Genomic DNA, 23,946 nt, shown 5'->3' on the forward strand with positions numbered 1-23,946 from the left:
TCCCACAAATAGAGCTTTCTTTTGGTGTACTTTTTGGTAGTGTTTTTCTTTGTTTCTGTTAAAAATTTTTGTAAATAATTAAGTTTTCTTCTTCAATAACGGGCACTGATATGGCTGCACTGACGGGCACTGATAAGGCGGCACTGATGGGCACCGATGAGGTGGCACCAATGAGGTGGCACCAATGAGGTGGCACTGACGGGCACTAATAGGCACTCATAGGTGGCACTGGTATGCGGCACGCGTAGGTGGCATTGATGGGTACTTATGAGTGGCACTGACAGGTGGCACCGATGGACACTGATGGGTGACACTGATTGGTGGCACTGATGGGTGGCATGGCTGGGCATCACTGATATATAATGCTGCCAGTCAGTGCCCATTTGTGGGCACTGATTGGCACAGATTGGGCATAACTTGCACATGTGGATGGCCATGGGGTACATACCTGGCCATCCACATGTTGCCCCCTTCCCTGGTGGTCCTGGCAGCTTCTCTGGTGGTCTAGTGTGGGCATCTGAGGGGTTGCTGCGCTGCCCTCCTGTCAGGAGAGCCTCTCCTCGCGCCTGTCAGACGCGAGTGAGGAAAAGCCGATCAATGGCTTTTTCTATTGACATCGTGATCAGCCGTGATTGGACATGGCTGATCACGTCGGTGTAGTGGTGTATTAGACTGACACACTGCTCCACCGATCGCCGCGATTCACGCCCCCTCAGGCATGCGGCAGCTGTTATCCTGCTAGACGTCATATGACGCCCAGTCAGGATAACTGAACCACCGCCCGGCCGTCAATCTGCTATAGGCTGGGCAGGAAGTGGTTAAAAAAAAAAAAATAGGGATACTTATTATAGCAAAAAGTACAAAATATTGTGTTTTTTTTCAAAATTGTCACTCTTTTTTTGTTTATAGTGCAAAAAATAAAAACCGCAGAAGTGATCAGATATCACCAAAAGAAACCTCTATTTGTGGGGAAAAAAAGGATGTCAATTCTGTTTGGGTACGTCGCACGACCGCACAATTGTCAGCTAAAGCGACGCAGTGACGAATCACAAAAAATGCTCTGGTCATTCAGCAGTGAAATCTTCCGGGGCTGAAGTGGTTAAAGTAACGCAGTAAATGCCCTGTCACAAAGGGGGGGTAAATCTTCCAGAGGTAAAGTGGTTAAAGCGGTGCTCCACCCAAAAGGCGAAATTCTGCTTTAAGGCCTCTTCCCCGGGTCCTGTTTGTGAAAAGGAGCTCTTGGGGAGGATCGAGTATCTGATTTTTACATGTACACGATCCCACTTCCACTTAGCAATGGAAAGCAGAAGTTCTCCCTCCCGAAGTCTTCTGGGACACATGGCAGGTTCCAGAAGACTTTGGGACCAGTCACAGAGCGCAGCGCCGCTTGCGCATGTGCAGCAAGCACCCCGCCGTGAAGCCGCAAGCTGTCACAGCCGGGTGCCCATAGTAAAGATGTCGGCGAGGAAGGACACGGGGAGAACACAACTGAGGTGAGAACAGCGCTGGATCCTGGGACACGTGAGTTGCTGTTTATTAAGTCAGTTTTTGTTGCTGCTGACTTATAATTTTCACTTAAGAGACTGGAGCTCCGCTTTAAATACCACTAAAAGAAAGCTCTATCTGTCTGAAAAAAAAATGATAACAATTCTATTTGAGTATAGCATTGCATGATTGAATGTCATTTAAAGTGTGACAGCGCTGAGAGCTGAGAAAGAAGTGAGAGCGTCCGGTATAGAAGTGGTTAAAATCAAGCAACTACCCCCATTCACTTCCGGGTACCATGCCTTTCCTCTAGCCCCTCCCTCCTGACTTAATCGCGTCCACAAGAAATCCCCGCCCATTACACGCCTATGCCACATCATAGCCTCTTCCTTGTCTTTTTTTGGAACTTCTCACTGAGCTTTATCAACAAGCACCCGTAGGAACATTCTGCCAGCTCCCTTACTTGATTGGTTAGTCGCGTTTTAGCGTCACGTGGCAAGGCGGAGGCGAAGCCGCGTCACCTTACTGGAGCTATGAACCGGGAGAGCAGCTTCAGGGCCCGTACGTAATGGGTGGATGGTGTGTTGGTGGAGGAGGGAGATGGAGGGCGGGTGTCTTGAGGAGAGAAGATGGTGTTGCGTGTGTGCAGACAGGAGAGTCAGTGGGGGCACCGAGCCTGGGGGAGGGGGGATTGTGATGTACTATATGGAGATATTTGCTTTATAGACAGAGGTTGTCAGTCGGTGTGATGTGTGCTTGTACCTGTATGGAGTGTGAGTGACTGGGGATCACTAATGTGTCCATTCCCTGTCATCAATCTATGGTGGGTGTACACTGTAGGGACCCCTTCCCTTTCTTGGTGGGCGCACGCCATAGGGGGCCCTTCACAGTGGGTGGGTGGGCGCACGCCATAGGGGCCCCTCCTTGGTGGGCGGGCGCACGCCGTAGGGGCCCCTCCATGGTGGGCGGGCGGGCGCACGCTGTTAGGGGCCCCTCCTTGGTGGGCGGGCGGGCGGGCGCACGCTGTTAGGGGCCCCTCCACGGTGGGCGGGCGCACGCTGTTAGGGGCCCCTCCATGGTGGGCGGGCGCGCGCTGTTAGGGGCCCCTCCCATGGTGGGTGGGCGCGCGCTGTTAGGGGCCCCTCCCAGGGTGGGCGGGCGCGCGCTGTTAGGGGCCCCTCCCAGGGTGGGCGGGCGCGCGCTGTTAGGGGCCCCTCCCAGGGTGGGCGGGCGCGCGCTGTTAGGGGCCCCTCCCAGGGTGGGCGGGCGCGCGCTGTTAGGGGCCCCTTCCCCTCCATGGTGGGTGGGCGCACGCTGTTAGGGGCCCATTCACATGTCTGCGTTTACTGCGCTAAAGCATCCCTTCCCGGCTCATTCAAAGCACATAATCCCCTTTACATCCTGTACAAGGCCGGGTCACACTGGTGTGCTGCAGTATAGCGGCAGTGCTGGTGTATCCGGGAGGGGTTTGCATGTGTTTTTTGCCATGATCCCATAGACTTCTATTGGATCGCACGTTTTGGTGCATTTTTGACAGCGCGCTAAAGATGCTGTATGCAGGACTCTTGGGTGCTTTGCTTTCAGAAAAAGCCAGGTAGACTTTGCATACATTCACACTGTGGCCAGACCGCAGCGCGCCAGTGTGGCCCCTGGCCTAAGAGTGATCTCACACATACTCCAGTGACAGGAGTTTTACTGCATTCTAAAAGGTCTGTCGCTGGGAGGAGACAATTGTTTCTTATGTGTCCCATTCACACTGCAAAGCAGCATATGCCTGTTCTGTGATAATACACACAATGCTGAATTTTGATCGTAACGCACTGTGCGGGAATTGCACGGCAATGTTCAGCAGCCGATCACGTTGTATGTTGTCATGATTTGATTACGTTTTGTACACTTCAAATAAAATCTGTACAATAAAAAAAAAGGGAGCCATGCGATACGCTGAATCGCACACACCACACAGCCGTCAATGTAAAGCGCTCTGGTTTGGGTTTACCTCCGCTTTAGGTTTACTGGAACTTTGTAATGTGAGGTCCACCTGGACTGTACATTCAGTCTGTATTCAATGGGGCCGGACCTTGCCCTACATACTTGTTGGCCGATCTAGAGGTGATTGTAGAGTCTGATTTGTAAAGTGGAACTAAACCCTCCTACCCTTTACAGCCAAGGAAGCTGTCATCTTTTTGGTCTGCAGTTGCCATGGTACTACACATGTGATCACTTATGACCCCAGTCTTGACAGTTCAGTTGAGAGCAAAAGTAACTGTTTTGAGAAAAAGAAAAGGAACTCCGGGTATGGATATAACTATGATTTATTAAGCACCAACGGTTTGCACAGCTCTTTACTAGAGAAGAAAAAATTTAAAGACGAGGGCTAGGAGGGTCCTGCTCTTGAGTGCTTATAATTTTAAATCTAGAGATTTTATTGTGCTCCAAAGTTATGTAAAGAAAAAAGATTTGGATCAAGTACAACATTTTTGCGGAAATTATACAATAAATATATTAAAAAAATCAAATTCTTAAAGTAGTTAAAAAGCTCAAAGTTTTTTTTAACTTAATGCATTTCCTGCAATAAAGGATAAGTTCATCTTTCTGAACATGGTACACCCACATTTAGGGTGTACCATGTTCAGCATCTGCCTTCTCCACCCCCCCCCCTCCTGTGACAGCAGGACAGGGATCTTCTCCCTGTCCTGCTGCCACAATTCAAAAAAGAGCTCCACCCACTCGGCCTTGTCATTCATTCACTGATCCATGTGAATTAATGAGCTACAAATAAATACCATCCTTCTTCATGGCTGACAGTTCTCAATGAACTTCCAGGGTGCTGATGAGTTTTTTAGGTAGTTCATTGAGCTTCCTGTCATTCAGTAACTGCCTGCCCATATTGGAAGTACAGGCAGACAGCTACACAGACAGTCTTCAGGAGCCTGGCATTACGTGGGTGCAATACTTTACAGGCTCCAAAAAAATGTTTTTTTTTTACCTGCAAAAAAAATGCATTTATTTTTAATTTGTTTTGCTTGTAAAGGTGACATTTATCCTTGAAGGTAAAAAAACACTACCCCACCTGTATGTCCGAGCAGGAACATATATATTGACAACAAAAAAAAACCCCTTTTAATAACTGTTTTAATTGTGACATATATTATATTTTATCTTTTAATACTTAAAACTGGAATATTGCCTTTCGGTGGACTGACCCTATAAGTAGAGTAAAGTAGGCCAAGCCACAGCCTAGATTCTTAGATGATGGGGACCTGTGCTGCAGACTGTCCCTACCAATGTTCTGGCTTCATCTACCTTGTGTAGATACTGCTCCCTTTTTGTCTTTTTAGTCCTCGTTCACATTGGAGCGACTTGTCATGCAGTTTGTCAGGTCAAATCACGTGACAAGTCAAACCCTGTTGCCGGCAATGGCCATGTTCAAATCGATGCGATGTCGACTTTGCGGTGCTGCATTGATTTAAATAAGTAGTTCCTGCACTACTTTTGACGATTTTGGGTGTGACTTGCATAGACATCAGTGCATGAAGCCACACCGATATCTTCAAAGTCGCACCTGAAGTCACACTTTAAAAGCCGCATTCAAAGTGAGCGAGGGCTTAAGCCTAGGTTCACACATATGCGATGTCTGAAATCGCATGTGATTCGCATTGCAGGTGCAGATCACATGCGATCTCTGTGCAATGCGAGTTCAGCCATACAGTTGTATGGCTGAACTCGCCTTAGAGACGCAGGAGAAAAAAAAAGTGCAGGGACTTTTTTTTTTTTTTGTCCCCTGCACTGAAATCGGATTGCATGGGTTTTGTCACCTATGCGATCCGATTCCTGTGCAAATTCACAGTTCGCACTGCGATCTGTGAACCAATCTGGGGGTATCATTACCAATGTATTGACACCCGCAGCGGTTTGTAGAGGGCAGTGTGAACTGCTTGCGGGAGACATGAGATGTGGGAACTGGCGCTGTAATCTCGCTGGTTCCCGCATTGCGCAAGTGTAAACCTAGGCTAAATCTCAATAATATAAAATATACTGAAAATCCAACAGGGAAGGTGGGGTTCTATAATGGCTGCAGACTGCACAAAAGGCATAGGAAACAAATTGATAATTCACTTGTCCAGCTTCATGCGTTTTTTTTATTCTTTTGTTACAGCTTCAAAGCGGCGCCTTCGAGGCTCCAACCCAAACATGGCCGCACCTCACCAGCTGTTTGATGATACCAGTTCAGGAACAGGCCCCCATGCAGCAGAGTACCCCAACCATGGCTCCCCATCCCTCGGCATACCAACTCAGGCTTTCTTGTCGGAGCCAATGTCCAATTTCGCAATGGCCTATGGGAGCAGTCTGGCAAGCCAGGGCAAGGAGATGGTGGATAAGAATGTGAGTACTGTGTAAAACGTGTTTTTCCAACATGATTCTGGATATTCCCACACACCCTTCTTTGTGCTGTTAGAACCTGCTGTGTTTCTTTTCTTCCAATACTCACACTTGGAAGTATTTAAAAAAGGTTAGGTGGCTAAGTAGCAGTGTAAAGTAACTATTGTCGCTGGGAGAAAGTGAGAAGAATTTCATTTAGTAGGAACTAAGATGACAGTAAAACAACCATCTGAGGTGTATTTTCCATCGCAGGGATTCCTTGTCTTAGTGACTAGCACCACTGAAACAGTGTGGTAAAATTTTCTGCTCAGTGGTGACGCAGCAAAGGGCCTTGGCTGGTGCTTTGCTTTAAAGGAGTTATGCATTAAGGGAAATCTGGAAGCTTCCATTGCTGACCTCCTTTTAAACATGCTCAACATATCTGGTTGTCTCTGGCTTTAGTATTAAAGTGTTACTAAAACCCACAACAGTAAAATCAGTCTGTATATGCAGTAAAGCATGTCTGTTATACTCGCTGTGGAACATAAGGGGTTTAATCTCTGCATTGTGTATTAGCTGTTTGATCTCGTCTTCTCTGATCCACCTTTAACTGACTCCAACCCATCTCTCGATAGAACAGAGCATTAGGAGTCAAGCTTCACATACTCAGTTTGGCGTGTATTATTAGTAGTGTGTTTTTTTTTTTTTTTTTTTTCTTGGGAGAGTGCATGTGATCAGCACAGGGCCAATCAACACTGTCCTGACAGAGGATAAAGAGAGAATGAAAACTCCTCCTACAGTGAGTGGGGAAAAAGTATTTGATCCCCTGCTGATTTTGTACGTTTGCCCACTAACAAAGAAATGATCATTTATACATTTTAATGGTGGGTTTATTTTAACAGTAAGAGACAGAACAACAACAAAAATATCCAGAAAAACACATTTCAAAAAAGTTTTAAATTGATTTGCATTTTAATGAGTAAAATTAAGTATTTGATCCCCTATCAACCAGCAAGATTTATGACTCCCAGGTTTTTTCTTTACAGGTAACAAGCTGAGATTAGGAGCACTCTCTCTTAAAGGGAATGCTCCTAATCTCAGCTTGTTACCCGTATGGAAGAAATCAATCAGATTCCAATGTCTCCACTATGGCCATGACCAAAGAGATGTCCAGTGATGTCAGGGACAAGATTGTAGACCTACACAAGGCTGGAATGGGCTATAAGACCATTGCCAAGGAGCTTGGTGAGAGGGTGACAACAGTTGGTGCGATTATTCGCAAATGGAAGAAACACAAAATAACTGTTAATCTTCTTCAGTCTGGGGCTCCATGCAAGATCTCACCTCGTGGAGTTTCAATGATCATGAGGAATCAGCCCAGAACTACATGGGAGAATCTTGTTAATGATCTCAAGGCTGCTGAGACCATAGTCACCAAGAATACAATTGGTAACACACTATGCCGTGAAGGACTGAGATCCTGCAGTGCTCACAAGGTCCCCCTGCTCAAGAAAGCACATGTATGGGCCTGTCTGCTAATGAATCTGAATGATTCAGAGGAGAACTGGGTGAAAGTGTTGTGGTCATATGAGACCAAAATCAAGCTCTTTGGAATCAACTCAACTGTTTTTCTGCTAAGGGGACAGGACAACTTCACTGCATCAAAGGGAAGATGAACGGGGCCATCTACAGTCATCTTGGTTGAGAAACTCCTTCCCTCAGCCAGGGCATTGAAAATGGGTTGTGGATGGGTATTCTAACATGTCAATGACCCAAAACACACGGGCAAGGCAACAAAGGAGTGGAAGCACATTAAGGTCCTGGAGTGGCCTAACCAGTCTCCAGACCTTAATCCCGTAGAAAATATGTGGAGTGAGCTGAAGGGTTCGAGTTACTAAACGTCAACCTCGAAAATCCCTCCTGAGAGGTGTGAAAACCTGGTGGCCAACTACAAGAAACGTCTGACCTCTGTGATTGCTAACAAGGGTTTTGCCACCAAGTACTAAGTCATGTTTTTCGAAGGGGTCAAAACTTTTTTGAAATGCATTTTTCTGGATATTTCTGTTCTGTCTCTCACTGTTAAAATAACCTACCATTAAAATTATAGACTGATCATTTCTTTGTCAGTGGCCAAATGTACAAAATCAGCAGGGGATCAAATACTTTTTTTTCCCCTCACTGTACTAGCTTAATCACTTCACACAAAATGACATACCCGGTCGTCAGTATTTTGACACTAAATACTGGAGTTATGGCAGCAGCTAGCTGCCATAACCCTGTTTTTTTTCGGGAACGCTGTGCGTTTCTCTTTATGATAAAAGTGGTCTCCTCGGCGGATTCAATGCAAGATCACTTATCAGCGGTGGGAGAGGTGCCCACCCCCCTCCCGCCGCACTCCGTTCGTCTCAGCCGCTTACTGGACCCGCCGGTTGCGTCGGAGACAATCACGTCCTCTCCCGTGGATGCCTGGCTGTCAACTGAGGGGAAGATGGCCTCTGCTCAGCTCCATGGGAGGGTGGAAACGGCATCAAACGTCACTTCCGCTCAAAGCTTTTAACCACTTCAGCCCCGGAAGATTTGGCTGCTCAATGATCAGGCCATTTTTTGTGATACAGCACTGCGTTGCTTTAACTGACATTTGGGTGGTCGTGCGACGATGTACCCAAACAAAATTTACGTTTTATATAAATATTTTTTTTCTAAGTAAAAAATTTTGATTGAAAAATAGGCCCGATCCTTAAGTGGTTAAGCAGACAGTAAGACAAGACTTCTATATACTGCTTATGAGAAAAGGTATTTAGCAGTTTATATGTACTACAACTATTCCATTCCCGTGTACTGTGGGAGACCAGATATAGTGAATGCAGGTTTATGGTTTAGTAACACTTTAAGTCATAACTCCTGAACTCTATGCACTTGTCTGGATTTATTGAAGATGATAGTATTTTATAACAGTCCATTTTTCTATTAAATTTAGTCTTTTGTGATACCTATATACAGTGTGATGCAAACAATGCCCAAGATTTTGAAGCTAACATTTTTTTTTTTTTCTCCTACAGATTGATAGGATTATCCCAGTGGGTAAACTAAAGTATTATTTTGCTGTTGATACAGTCTATGTTGGGAAAAAGATTGGATTGCTCCTTTTTCCCTACATGCACCAGGTAAGATCTGATTCAGGCATGGCAGGGTGTAACTAACTGATAAGGAACTGCTTGGGGCAATGTCATTTGTGGGAGCAAAAGGCAATGGATGTCCCAGTACTAGATGGATAATCCAGTCAGGTATATCTGAATCATGATAATTATGACTTCTAAGGCAGCCCATACACTGTGCGAATTTTTCTGCAGCCCCGGGTTGCAGGAAAGAAATTTGCACGATTCCACCATCAACACAGACAGTGCTGACTGGGGAATCCCTCCTGCCAAGCAATTGTCTGCTCGGTTCCTGCATTTGAGCCGTGTAGGGCTGGCCTAAGTAACGTGTGGTAATTTTACCTGTTTAAGAATAACCTGCACGTGTTCCCCCTTTTTTTTTTTTTTTTTTTTTTTTCCTTCTATTAGCATTTAGATATGTTTTAAAGTGGAAATAATCTCTCTCAATCAACAATACCTATTTTTAAATCCTTATACTGCTTTAGTAAACAGATAGGAAAATATATTTTATTTGCTTGTTTTAAACTAGAAATGGTGGTGGTGGAGGGGGGTCAAAGCGATTCCTCAGTGTGTGTGTGTGTGTGTGTGTGTGTGTGTGTGTGTGTGGATAATTTTTTTTTTTTTTTTTTTTTTTCTTGAATATTACAAATTTTAAATAGTGTTTTTGGTTTGTGGCGATCAGATAGTTTTTAGTTCCGCTTTTTAAAAAAAAAGGACAAAGGATTCTCTGAACACTGTAGGTTAGCTAGAGACAGCAGAGCTGCTTGCTTTGAGGAACCCTTTGACTAAGCGGTCTGGTACAGGGCCAGTGCTGTCTTCTGATCACTCATTACATTTTGTAAATGGGTTTCATTCAGCACAGCTAAAAAGGACACAATGCTAACAGTGTGAAAATGAGACTAGAGCTCCATAATGTTCCATATTTATCTGACCAAAAAATTGTATTTACAAAGCAAGAAATCCTATTATACAAAGAAAGTATGTACAAAACACTGTTACCTTTTTTAAGGCTCATCTGTAAGGCCCCTTTCACACGAGGCGGACTCCGCTTCCACGGAGTCTGCCGGCTCAGCGGGAGATCTCTCCGCTGATCTCCGCTGAGCCAGCGGATGACAGGTCCCTCTCTGCTCACTGAGCGGGGAGGGGCTTGTCAGGCGCCGCTGCCGCCTATGAAGGGATCGGATGAAAACGGACAGCACGTCCGTTTTCATCATCTCACCCGATCCGATCTGCCAGCGACGGACCTGGACGTAGAGCCATCCGTCTGCTTTTAGCGGATCGGACCAGGTCGGATGTCAGCAGACATGTCTCCGCTGACATCCGTCGCTCCATAGGCTAACATGGAGCGCCCGTTCAGGTCCACCGTCAAAACTGACAGGCGGACCTGAACGGTCCGATCATGTGAAAGGGGCCTAAAACTGACTCTGGGAAAGGATGCTTGTTCGGTGATTAGCCAAAATCACTTACTTCTACATAGCTTGTTTTGTGTTACAATGTGAAAATAAAGTGAAGGTCAATTAATTTTATTTTATTTGCACCCTTTTAGTCTGTTTACTATATACTATTGAAAGTGTTCCTTTTTTTGAGCAAAAAAAAAAAAAAGAAATCATATTTTTCATGTGTCCTCTTTTCACTCTTCCTGTGTTATCTCAAGGAGTGTAATAATCATTTCTAGTTCTTATCTTGGACTACAGAACAGTTACTTCCTGTTGTAGAGATAAGAGGGGTAGGCATTCAGTGGTCTAGACAAGTGGTCAGGGCTGACACAATTTCTTCCAATTTCAGTCCACAAACTCTTCTGTGTATTGCCAGCTTATATTAGAAAAGGCTGCATTGCTGGCAGATCAACATATTTTTTTTTCTGTAAAAAGTTTAAACATGAAAAATGTGTATGTAATGTAGATATGTGCTACTTTAGCTTTAGCTGTGGTGATATGGTATCTGCCACACTGTGATCTTGCTTACTTTCACATAACATCCAGTCTTGACAAGTATCATTGTAGAATGTGCAAAACAGTTAAGTGTGAATAAGGACTGTTTGTGGATTCTGTGTATTTCAGGACTGGGAGGTCAGGTACCAGAAGGACACCCCTGTGGCTCCAAGGTTTGATGTGAATGCTCCAGACCTCTACATTCCAGGTGAGTTAGTAAAACTTTTTCGGTAAGCACTATATTCATCTATGCTGACCACAGAGTAAGTCTGGTTCACATTTAGGAGGTCTTTCTGTTCAGGCCTCACAGTTGGACGTGTGTGGTAGAATTCACACACGTCATGCCTCTCAATTTATGTATTTTTATTTATTACAGGTACTTGTATAGCGCCGTCAATTTACGTAGCGCTTTACACATGTATATTGTACATTCACATTAGTCCCTGCCCTCAAGGAGCTTACGATCTAAGGTCCCTTATTCACATTCATACATACTAGGGCCAATTTAGACTGGATCCAATTAACCTACCAGCATGTCTTTGGAATGTGGGAGGAAACCAGAGCGCCTGAAGGAAACCCACGCAAACTCTAGGCGGGTAGTACCTGGTTGGGATGCGAACTGACCACCCTAGTGCTGTTTGTCGGAAGTACTAACCACTCGTTGCTTTCCCATGATCTTATAGCAAACCTGTCAGTGCAGTATGGGGGCATACCATTGCTAAACCCGTGATAATGCTTCTCCTTCTTGTATTGTGAGCAGCTTCCCCAAAGCATGTATGTAAGGCAGGAAGACCAGTAGTGCTTATATGTATGTTTGTCCTGAGTCTATAACTCAAAGTACTGAAGCAATAGGGTTAGCATGACTGCGAGGAAGCTGGCTGTTTCAAAAGCATAAGTTGGCAATGGTGGCTTCCATGTTTTCCTTATCACAGGTTTACTTTAAAGCAGAAAGAAAGCAAATTTATTATGGGTGTCTTTTAAAATGTATTTTTTTTTTTTGTGCTAACAAAACCCCCAGGCTACAGACACTGAAAAAAATGTAAGGATTGTATTAAAAAATAGTTTAGACATGAGTCTCTTTATAAGGGCCCCATATCTGCACACATTGTACATGAACTGGAGGGATTTCCCCACAGCCACCAATCGGATTCAGACTTTCAGAGCAGATCTGATGCTGGTTGATGGCTGAGTATTGTTACATCCTCTTATCCTACTTATGTTTTATCCTTCTTCACTAAAAGACAAACTGTGTTGGCCTGCACAGTGCAAATATCAATTGTTCAGTCTTTGTATCACAGTAGGTGTAGATGTATATTGTTTCTCTTTTTCTTATATTTGCTAAACCATTTTTTCCCTTCCTTAGTTATGGCTTTTATCACCTATCTTCTGGTAGCTGGGCTGGCTCTGGGTACACAGAACAAGTGAGTGATATATTTTTTATTCTTTCATTTTTCAGTAGAAAGTATTTTCTGCATTTAGAAATAAAAATGATATATACTATACTTTGCTGTTATTTGAGTCCCTTGAGTACATATGTTTAGAGAACTAATATGCAGTGCTTTCCTCTGCTGTATCTTCCACTTGTTTTCTCTTGGAAGACAATAGCAGTCTCTGGTTGCTGTGGTGAGTAGAACTTGTAATGTCTATTGTTTAATGCATGCAAGGTCTCACACAGATCTTGATTAAAGCTGTGGAAATAATCAGCCACACTGTTAGCTCGAAGGTCTTTTAAGAAAGTTGGAATTGTTCACATATGCAGAACTATGACCTAATTGTACTTATTTCTTAGTTTCTGCTGTAGTAGCAATGATATTGATAACCACAGTCAAGTGTTTTTTTATAAAAATAAATTTGTAACAGAAATATACCCTTCAGTGTAAGATGAACCTAGGCAGATGTATAAAAAATATCCTATTATGTATTTGTTTTATTTTGACAGACTAGTTTAAGTACCTGAATCACTCTTAATATCTTAAGTAGTTAAAAATTACAAACATCAGCACAAAGGACATAATATACAGTTAGTATGTGTCCCTTGTGTTGATTCTTCTTGTTGCCAGTGTTCGCTTGCTGTGTTCAACCCCTGCTGCTGTAATCTTCCAGTGTGGCAGGGGTTAATGCAGGTAAGGGGCTGTCAGGAGCTCGCATCCAATTCCTGCCCAATTCGCCGTGCTACAGCTTCTATGAATGAGACAGGACTTCTGAAAGGAGGGGGTGGACATATCAATCGCCCTGCCCATTCCTACATTCATAGATCATGTGCCCATTCCTACATTCATAAATCATGTGTCGTTCATGTGTAATACGGCTTCTATACATGGTTGGTTTGGCAGGAAAGGGCAGACATAGTCTAGATCTGTTGATAAGAGCTCTTGTCAGCCCCTGAGCTGTATAAACTCCTGCTGCACCTGAAGATTGCAAGGGGATTGGAGGATACAGCTCAAGATTTCTACTGAAACACACATCATATGTCACTTCTGCTGATTTTATGTTCGTAATTTTAACTACACTTCTAGTTAAATTACCCTGACAGAAGGGTCAGCACTGAGCCAATTGGGGCTCTTCTGCTTACATGGGAGTAGAGCACAGGTATGTCCCTAATAGTGTGCTGTATCTGTTGTGTAAACGTACCAGAGAGAACAGAGCACACTGGACTTGTGTAGCACATTCTTACATTTATTACAAATAAAACACAAAAACAAGATTCTTTTTTTTTTTTTTGTACTTGCAACAAAATCCATTTATTGATGATCTTGAAGGGACACAGGATCAGTAGTAATTCATAGACAATGGGGTTGTACTGCTGCCTTTAGGAGAAATTTGACAAACCTGATGGTAGCAGTATTAACCTATTGGTCAAAGAATACAGTCCTGTGTCCCTTAACCCCTTTATGACCGGCTAAAACATATATGGAGCGTCCATGAAGTAGGTTTTAATCCTGGGCACTGCAATATATGTTGTGTCTGTGACAGCCCCAGGTCTCTACTAATGATACTATGGGAAATCAGATTCCGATCACATGATCGCTGTGATAGCTTCTGGTTTGGCTATCACAGTGGTTATTTTAATCTGAAGAGGAGAAGATTCATTGTATCTGTAAAAAAAAAAAACTGTTTAAAAAAAAAAAGTAAATAATATATAAAGATTAACTAGTTTAGGGCTTTATCTAGTGTAGTTAGTGGCAGGTGTGTTTTTAAGGGAAAAAAAATGTTTTGTGTGTTTGTTTCTGATAATGGCAAAAGAAAAAAATATAAGACCCCAGGTTTTTTTTTTTTTTTTCTGTTTTGGACCAAAAAACAAATTCGGGAGATATCCATTACCATTTACCACAAAATGAAAGCCCGATCTGTCCTGAAAAACGAAGGCATAATATATCTGTATACAAGTAGTTGTGATGATATGTACAGTTTTATGAACACATGTGAAAGTTGCAAAATTGGCTTGAGTGTTAAGGTTTTTTTTTTTTTTTTACCCTGGTCATGAAGGGATTTTTTTAACATTTTCGATGGAGCAGGGGAGGGTTATAATCTGTTAGATTTTTTTTTTTTTTTTCCCCTCACAATTTGTGCTTATTGCAGAGATTTTCCTTCACTTCCTGTTACCCTGAAAATTAAGGTAACTTCTTGGGACCCCCAGGTTACCACAATTAGTGTCTCCATTGGAAGATTTCGCCTCTATTACTTTTCTGGGGACAACCCAAAATTTGGGGTTCTCTTTTACCTTCAATGATAAAGGTAAACAGGACAAATCAAGAGGGCAAATCTCCCTAACAAGGGCACAGACAGAAATCAAAACTGACAGGGATTCTAATCTTTCTCCACTCTATCCAAAACTAAAAAAAAAAAAAAAAAAAAGTTTTGCCTTTTAGTTATACGTTGAAACAAAGAAAATAACATTTTTGTACTTACTGCAAAAAAAAAGTCTATTGAGGGACACAAGCAAGCAGTAATTCTTACATAAATGGTTTATACTGCTGCCTTCAGGTGGCTTGTCCTGAATGCAACAGTATAACGCTGTTGTCTGTGAAATACTACTGATCCTGTGTCCTGTAATGAATGGTTGGATAAAATGGAATATAAACACGCAGCTCCACTGACCAGCAGAGAAACGCATGGAAAGTCCAAACAGGCCACTCATATCCACACACAGTAGTGAACAGCGAATGCTGTAATGGCTGTTGCTTATATCAGAGCATGGAGGCCCTAATGTTTCCGTTTTTTTCACCTTGTCTGTCGCAAGAGCTGCCGGCCTGGAAGAAGTTTGAAAGCAGATGATTATAGAGCATATGGTTGAAATACATTATTCGTCAACTTGACTTTGCCTGAAGGTCCATGGGATTGAATAACTGTTGGGAAATGCTGTATTTTTTTCAGTTGCAGTATGGAGTTGATCTTGAGCCAGGCTGTATGGTTCAGCACCATGTCATCTATAGGGAGGAAAGCACCTGGCTGTACTGTACCAGGGTTATCTGGATAACAAGACTGGTTGAATAGAAATACAAATCCTTTGGCAGGCATCATTGGTCACATTATATGTATTCCAACTGAGTATTTGGCTATATGCCTGAAACTCTGCTTTAAAACTTGGAACCTCTTTTACTTATAGTATGGAATTGTCATTGATTTGCCGTATTGTCACAATTGACTTTATTTAATAATCTCTTTAATTTCCATTCTCAGCTTCTCCCCGGAAATCCTAGGTATGCAGGCCAGTTCTGCCCTTGCCTGGCTCATAGTGGAAGTATTTGCCATTCTTCTCAGCCTCTATTTAGTTACTGTAAATACTGACCTGACTACAGTGGATCTTATTGCATTTTCTGGATACAAATATGTGGGGTGAGTATTTGTTGAAGAGAGAGACCGTTATTCTGTAAATCACTTTTATTCAAACACCTTTTCCTGAAGAGAATAATCGTTTAGGACTGTGCCAAAGAACCAGGTAGTCAGTAATTTACAAAAACAAACCTGGCTTTGAACTTTTTGCACCCAGTCTGTTGATCATAATATAGTTTCTGGTTACTTAAAGGGGCTTTCCAGGAAAGTCTTACAGCAAAATTATCTAGGCCCTTTTTTGTGAAAATAAACAGTACATGGATCCCACCATCTGGCACCCTTCTATTGCCTGCAGCCAGGGAACGAAAACTGATCAGTCTATGTATACAGGCAAGGCCTGATACCAGATTTTACCAGCATGTTGCACTGTATGTGAAATCTACCATGTGGATTTTGGGGTCAATTTTATATAAAAAAAAATTACTGTGTGAACGTCTCAAGCATTTGCACAGCTGTCGTGAATAATCCGTGTAATTTGCCTAGTACATTTATTTTTTATTGTCGGCTTCAACTAGTGGCCATAACACCATATTTTCCTGATTTAAGGTATTTCAGGAAAATATATCATGGCCACTAGATGGAGCTGATAATCCATAGGAAATGTTTTGGGCTGAAAATACAACAGCCCCAATTCCAAAAAAAGTTAGCACTGATGGGTGGCATTGCTGGGCGTCACTGAATTTATTTGTTCCATAATGGTGCCAGTCAGTGCCCATTTGTGGGCACTGATTGGCATAGATTGGGCATAATTTGCAGATGTGGATGGCCATGGGGGGATGTACCTGGCCATCCACATGCTATGTGCTTCCCTGGTGGTCCTGACGGCTTCCCTGTTGGTCCAGTATGGGTATACGAGCACAGAACACCCCCCCCCCCCTCCCTGTCAGGAGATCCGCCAATCGGCTCTCCTCTACTCGTGTCTGTCAGACGCGAGTGAGGAAAAGCCGATCAACGGCTCTTCCTGTTTACATCGTGATCACGTGGTAAAGAGCCTCCGTTGGAGGCTCTTTACTGAGATCGGTGTGGCGGTGTGTCAGACTGACACATCGCACCAATGATCGCCGTGATGCGCGCCCCCACTGGCGTGCGGCGGCTGTTATCCTCCAGGACGTTATATGACGCCCAGTCAGGATAACTGAACCACCACCCGGCCATCATCCCGCTATAGGCTGGGCGGCAAGTGGTCAAGCAAGTACAGAAAATACCTGTTGCTCTTGCAGAAATGCAGTGTCCTTGTCACTTCCTGTGAGCTGAACAGAAAAAAATTAACTTTTTTGGTCTGTAGTAATATTCCCCCCATCCCCCCCCCCCCATGTAATGAAGATTAAAGTCTGGTACACACTGAGTGCTGGTATGAATGAAAAACAAACTGTCAGCTCCAATCGGAGTCGCTGTACTAACGATCCGATGTTAGTACAGTGATCTCCACTGAGCTGTTGGTTCTGACGGGGAGTGGCTTCTGTTGGACCAGCTGTCATATGCATGTGGTTTTTATTGAACCGCCCGATGTCGCCCGGCATTTGGCCCGTGTGTACAGAGCTTAACAAAGGCAGATGTATTTGTTGTCCAGCCTGGGTGCCATCTATGGCTTTTCCAGCCACACAGCTACAGAAATTATTTTACGTGTTTAATCACCAGGTTGGAACAAAGGGAGGAAAAAAGCTTAATAAAAACAAATGCAGCCACTACATCTGATGGCTGGCAAGCTGCAATATATTACATTTTTTTACATTTTTATTTTTCGTTTGGATGCCGCTTTTTTTTTTTTTTTGTAAAATTGCAGGTGTTTAGATGCACTTTAATGTATAATCTCCTCCTCTTCTACCACTTTTCTTTCCTAATATCACTTTGTATTTTCCTGTAGCATGATCTGGGCTGTTCTGTGTGGGCTTCTGTTTGGGAAGACTGGATATTACGTGCTACTCGGCTGGTGCTCAATCGCCATAGCATTTTTCATGGTAGGTATTTCCGTTATTAGGATGATCATACGCAGTTGTAAAAACTGATAGATGTCTCATAGAAAATTGTCAGCCCGCAAACCTGAATATGGACATTATGCAAATAGCAACCTTCAAGTCTACACTAGAGCTTTGGCACATCCCTTAAAAGGCTAAGTCCACATTATAGATTATGCTTCGTTACTCTCATGTTCAGGGTGGAACATGAAACATGGTTGCATACACTATACCCAACACCTTACCTGAATTGTAGGGTGAACTTTCTCCATCATACTTTTTATTTTTTTAAATTTAGCGCAGCTTTGCAGGACTCTGGCAGCATCATTCAGGTCTAGGATAATTCCTACATGTCCCATCAACCAGTGGCAGGGGAACTATGCAGAGCAGGATGGAGCTCCCATTTTCTCATTCTGTAGTTCAAGCTGAACTTCCTCCTGCAGATCTGTACCTCTGTATGGACCTAAGGCTGGGGGAAGATCTTGTAAGAGTCTCTGCATTGCACTCACGACACACTGATCGTGGGTGAAATGCTCTGCAGGCTTCATTACAAAACTAAGCAAATGCGGATTGATGATTGGTTCAATGTTGCTGTATTTGTGTGAAAAATTAGTTTGTGCTACAATGATTAAACCAGCTTCAGGCACACCCAGTATATATAGGTGATCAAGTGCGTATATCCATTAGTGCTATCAAGATAAAACATATGTCAATATACAAATATAACCACTGTATATGGCTTTACAAAACCATACACACAAATCCAAATAAAACATAAATATATTTTAAGTCCACAAAGTCCACAACATAAAGTGCAAAATCCAAAGGGATCCACTATTAGTGTGATTTTAAAATCTGTGAAATGCCATTACTTGAAAAACCTCCAAGGTGTGAGCTGATCTCACTGATGCCCCCCTATAGTGGGGAGGTACATGATTTTGACGCAGGCACTGACATTTGTCATGTGGAAGCACACCAGAATTCTAGAGCAGTCTTTCGCAACCCTTTCAACATAGAGGAACCCTTAAAATAACTTTTCAGGTTTAGGGAACCCCTGCTAAAAATTACATCTACACTTCATGATACATTAGTGTGATGGTCAGTGGGAAGAATGCTCCTTACACTTGTGGTCATTGGGAAGAATTACCCCCTTACAGATTAGCTAAAAATAGCAATGATGTCAGTGGAAACTTATCTGAGAAGCAGAAATTGCTCAGTGCTCAAGGAACCCCTAGCAACCTCCAGAGATGCTCCCTATTTGGGATACCTTGTTCTAGAGTGTTGCAGACACTTTTATGAACTCCCCAGCTAGTGTACTACCCATGTCATCAAGGGCTATTTCATCTTCCTTTTATATGTTTTCCTAAAACTGTAGCCGCCTGATCTCTACCCCTGCAACATCATTGTGAGTACCTAATTCACAAATGGTCCAATTAACCAGTTGATGCCTGTGCTATAGCCAAAAGACGGCTAAAGCATGGGCTTATGTTGCTGGGAGGGCGTACATGGACGTGCTCGCGCTAAGGCCGATCACGGGTGTTTACAATGTGATCAGCTGATCACATGATGTAAACATAAGCTGGTAATCTTTTTCTCACGCTGACAGCATGAGGGGAAAAAAAAATAAAGCTGATTGCCGGCTTCTGTAAAAGGGACATCGCTCCCACACAGTCGCCACCAGTGCCCATCAGTACTGCTAACCACTGCCCACAAGTGCCACATCAGTGCACATCAATGGAGGAGAAAAATGACCTGTTTGCAAAATTTTGTTGCAAACTATGAAAACGTATTTTTAGCTTAAAAAAAAAAAGCTCAGTGGTGATTAAATACCACCAAAAGAAAGCTCTATTTGTGTAAAATGATCGTGCAATTGTCATTCAAAGTGTGACAGCGCTGAAAGCTGAAAATTGGCCTGGGCAGGAAGAGGGTATACTGTGTATATGACCAGTAAGCAAGTCGTTAATGGTAAATTGCAGCCAGTTGGAGCCTTTTTCATTTTCTAAATCGCACTGAAACAAATGCTATGTTTACTGATTGTTTGCTGTAGACCAATACTTGATTCAGGAACTATTTGAAATGAGGCCTGTCAATATTTATTTTTTGACTAATGTAAATGTTATATTGACTCTAGGTCCGGACTCTTCGGTTAAAGATCCTGTCGGCAGCTGCAGCAGAAGGAGTTCTGGTGCGTGGGGCTAGGAATCAGCTGCGTATGTACCTAACCATGGCCATTGCTGCAGTGCAGCCTGTGTTCATGTACTGGCTGACATATCACCTAGTGAGATGATTCCTCTTCTGTCTGAGCTTGTCCTGAGAATGGAAATATCCCCTGCATCAGGATGACAGCAAACACCCACAACAAGCCTATTTCTTTTTCCCCCCACTCATTATTTTGTACTGTTTTCTCTGCGTGGATCACATTGCCTGTTCTATTATTGTACAGCGGTCCCTTTTTCAATCTCTCCACCCCCGTGACAAGGATCATTGGACAACATGCACTCGAGATGATAGTGGTCTCGCTGCTGCAGCCTCACACAGCACAGCTCAGTACTCCTCAAACTCATTCAGTGTAAAGTCTTTGGTTGCTTGTGCTTACTAAGGATCCACAAAACTCAACCCAACTGATTTTCCAGTGGACTGGCAACAAGTACAACAGAAACAAAATCAAAAGATTTTTTCATTTTGCATCCAATACCAAACTTTAATTTTAGCATTTTTATTTTAATCTAAAGAAGCATTTGCTTCTATGGTTGGACTCTTAGTGATACCTCTTTGGAGACCTCTCTAATGCATGACATGTACCATAATTCTGCTGGTAAACGTAGCCCCTGGTGCCTGTAACCCCCACACTGAAATCAGAGGACTGGACTCTCAGATACTCTGTTGCACCCGGTTAAGACTTTGCTTTTGTTTGGGAAGGAAGACCAACACCCCCTATGATATCTCATAGGAGTTGATTTACTTAAACTGGAGAGTGCAAAATCTGGTGAAGCTCTGCACAGAAACTGGCTTCCAGGTTTTGTCAACGCTTAATTGAACAAGCTGAAGTTAGAAGCTGATGTACCATGCACAGCTGCACCAGATTTTGAACTCCCAGTTTTTGTCAATTTCATCTATAGAGTTCAGTGCAGTTCCAATTAAAGGGAGCTTTGCCTTATTGAACAGTTCAGCAGCCGAGGAAATCTGCAGTTACCAAGCTTTAATTCATCTGGACTCTTCTTTGCTTGGGGTTCTTTATTGTACAAAATTGGTGTACTAGAGCTGCACGATTCTGGGAAAAATGAGTCTTGATTATTTTGCTTAGAATAAAGATCACAATTCTCAAAAACGTTTTTATTTTAAAGATTCTCTCATATAATTATTTTTCTCAGTCCTCCCTATGTCACCATGCACCACCCACAGATCTACATTTTAAAATGGTTAATTAAAAAAAAGAAAAATGTATATCAAAGTTAAACTCAACAAGAAAAAAAATAAAATAAAAAAAAAAAAAAAAAAAAAAAAAATATATATATATATATATATATATATATATATATATATATATATATATATATATATATATATATATATATATATATATATATATATATATATATATATATATTATTTTTTATATATATAATTTATTTTGTTGAGTTTAACTTTGATATAGATTTCTTTTTTTTTTTTTTTTTTTTTTTTTTGAATTAACCTGTGGATGGTGCGGCATGGGGACATAGGAAGGACTGAGATTACCCCCCATGTCATGGGCTTTCTGGATATCAAGTCCAAGCAAGCAGTCATAATATATTATAAGCTCACATTTTGTGTTGGATCAATGCTGGTGCGCACACTCCACACTGCGCAGTTACTGCAGTGTTTCTCGGCCAGGGTCTCCGAATAAACGTGGTACTGCACAGGCATCACGCTCTCTGCTCTGCTGACGTCAGTTCCGGTATTGGCACCATTTGCGTTCCACGCTGGTTCCGATGGCTTCTGCTCCGGTCCAGGCTACGTCCCGGGGACACCCAAAAAAGTTGCGGTAATCCAGGCTGGAGATTGCGGGGGGGGGGGGGGGGGGGGGTTGGGTTGTGAATCTGATTATGATTCTATTTACGATTAATCGTGCAGCTCTAATGTGTTCTGGTATAAAGGTCTAGCTAATTAACAGGCAGGGAGGGGTCCTTCAGTGTTGTGAAGCCCAGCAGTGTGTGCCAGGATCGAGACTTTACATAGCGGTCTGCATTTTTATTTAATTGTTACAGCCACTGTCTCATAAGCACATTAAATTTGTCTTTTTCAATGTTATGTGTTGAATCTTTATTATTGGGCCCCTGCAGTAGAGTGCAAATCAGGCTTGGACCTCTCAAATTTGATAATGTTAATTTCTCTTCTGGAAGCAGGACCAGCTGTCTCCCTTTTGGGCTGAGGATTGTCAATCAAGAGGTTAGGTACTTTAACTACTTGAACTAAAAGTATAAACCAAATCTTATATATAACCAACCCTAACGATGATACAAAAAAAAGTGGCTCTATAGCTAACAGCATTATGCAGCAGTGGCTAAGAAAAAGGCAGAAAATAAAAGATTTTTTCTACAACAACCATATTTTGAGGAGAGAGAGGGGACAGGACATTTTATTGGCAACTATTGTAAAAGCACAACGGTCGGCATCATATATAAATTAATTACAATCCTCAGCTCCAAATAAAAGGGCTGATACTACTCCAGAAATATTGGAGGTATTCGGGGAATGTTATCAGGCAATATATAAAAGCAGGGTATCCTACTCGGAGTCCCTGGATGGATTCTTTGACACCATTGATCTACCAAGCATTTCAAATGATGGCTTTGGAAGGCTCATTAACAGTGGATGAGTTAAGAAATGCAGCATCCAATCTACCTAATAATAAAGCACCAGGACCAAGATGGTCTTCCAGGGGAAATATATAAAAAGTATGAGGATATATTGCTACCTGAACTGCTTGATGTCATTACGTCATGGAGGTGGGTTCACTACCCCCCCCCCCCCTCTATTAATGAGGCAGTAATTATAGTCTTATTGAAACCAGATAAGGATCCAAGTAACCCTGATTCATATCGTCCAATATCTTTGCTAACATCAGATATTAAGTTGTTGGCAAAGGCATCGGTGACTAGACTATCAAGATTAATCCTCTGCGATCAGTCGGGCTTTATTCCTAATAGATCCACAGCAAATAATATTCAACAGTTATTCCTAAACTTGCAACTCCCAACAGATAATATGGGAAATAGAGCCATAATGTCACTTGATGCAGCTAAAGCATTAGACAGTATAGATTGGGCCTTTCTGTGGAAATGCTTAAAACATTATGGGTTTGGTCCTAGATTTATTAAATGGATACTTTGTAACTTTTGTATGACTCCCCAAGTGCAAGGATACAGGGGAATAGTTGTGTATCGGCCCCTTTCTCACTGTGGAGAGGGACGAGGCAGGGATGGCCATCGAACCACTTGCGGAGGCTATCCGCTCCTCTACAAATAATATAGTGGGATTTCGTAGATCTACAGGTGAAGATAAGACAGCATTGTATGCGGACGATACTCTAGTGTTTCTGGGGGATACGGGCCCATTCTTGTCTGTAGTTATGTCCTTAATAGATCAGTGTGGATCCTTTTCAGGATTCAATATCGACTGGGACAAATCTGTAGTGATGCTTGTGGACCCTGGGTATGTGGGACATCCGCGTCAGATTCATCAGCTGGCCTTGGTTACATCATTTAAGTATTGGGAGTGGTAATTACATCAAATGTTACAGAATATACAAATGGGAATATACTCCCTCTTATTGCCAAATTTAGATAACAGAGTAAAACTTGGAGTAAATTCCCATTGTCTATAGTGGGGAGAGCGAATTTGGTGAAAATGGTGTGTATGCCCCAGATGCTATATGTACTGCACAATTGTCCCATATGGTTGACGTTACGATTATTTAGGACTATTGATTCAGTTTTTAGTGATTTTGTGTGGATGGGGGGGGGAGCACAATTAGATGCGATAGCAAATGTAAGATTATATTTTATCGCATCACAATTACAACACTGGCATGGCTGGGAAGTAGTGAATATGAAAGACCCTACACAGAAGATAGTAGCATCCCAATTTAAAAAAAAAAATACCCTCTGGTCCAGTTAATAGTAGCTCACCATTCTTATAATAAAAAGGGGGTTTCCTACTTTTCACTTGATCCACAGGATTTGG

At 42.6% G+C, this 23,946-nt stretch overlaps 1 protein-coding gene across 1 annotated transcript; it reads left to right on the plus strand.

Annotated features, from left to right (window-relative positions):
* The first annotated feature begins 1,891 nt into the window (after positions 1-1,891).
* On the plus strand, positions 1,892-22,011 carry YIF1B (Yip1 interacting factor homolog B, membrane trafficking protein). Its single transcript, XM_073598989.1, has 8 exons — positions 1,892-2,046; positions 5,645-5,871; positions 8,907-9,011; positions 11,063-11,141; positions 12,297-12,354; positions 15,614-15,769; positions 17,631-17,724; positions 19,853-22,011. Exons 1-8 carry the CDS (start codon positions 2,019-2,021, stop codon positions 20,006-20,008), a joined length of 903 nt encoding a protein of 300 aa, XP_073455090.1. The 5' UTR covers positions 1,892-2,018; the 3' UTR covers positions 20,009-22,011.
* Positions 22,012-23,946: the final 1,935 nt, after the last annotated feature.

Source organism: Aquarana catesbeiana, linkage group LG09 (genome assembly GCF_042186555.1).
Source record: "Aquarana catesbeiana isolate 2022-GZ linkage group LG09, ASM4218655v1, whole genome shotgun sequence".
In the NCBI taxonomy this organism is placed as follows: domain Eukaryota; kingdom Metazoa; phylum Chordata; class Amphibia; order Anura; family Ranidae; genus Aquarana; species Aquarana catesbeiana.

Excerpts from the sequence above, each read along its gene's own strand:
- YIF1B (XM_073598989.1), top strand. The coding sequence starts at position 2,019 with ATGAACCGGGAGAGCAGCTTCAGGGCCC. Across the intron at positions 2,047-5,644 it reads GGAGAGCAGCTTCAGGGCCC|CTTCAAAGCGGCGCCTTCGA; the intron begins GTACGTAATGGG and ends CTTTTGTTACAG. Across the intron at positions 9,012-11,062 it reads TTTTTCCCTACATGCACCAG|GACTGGGAGGTCAGGTACCA; the intron begins GTAAGATCTGAT and ends TGTGTATTTCAG.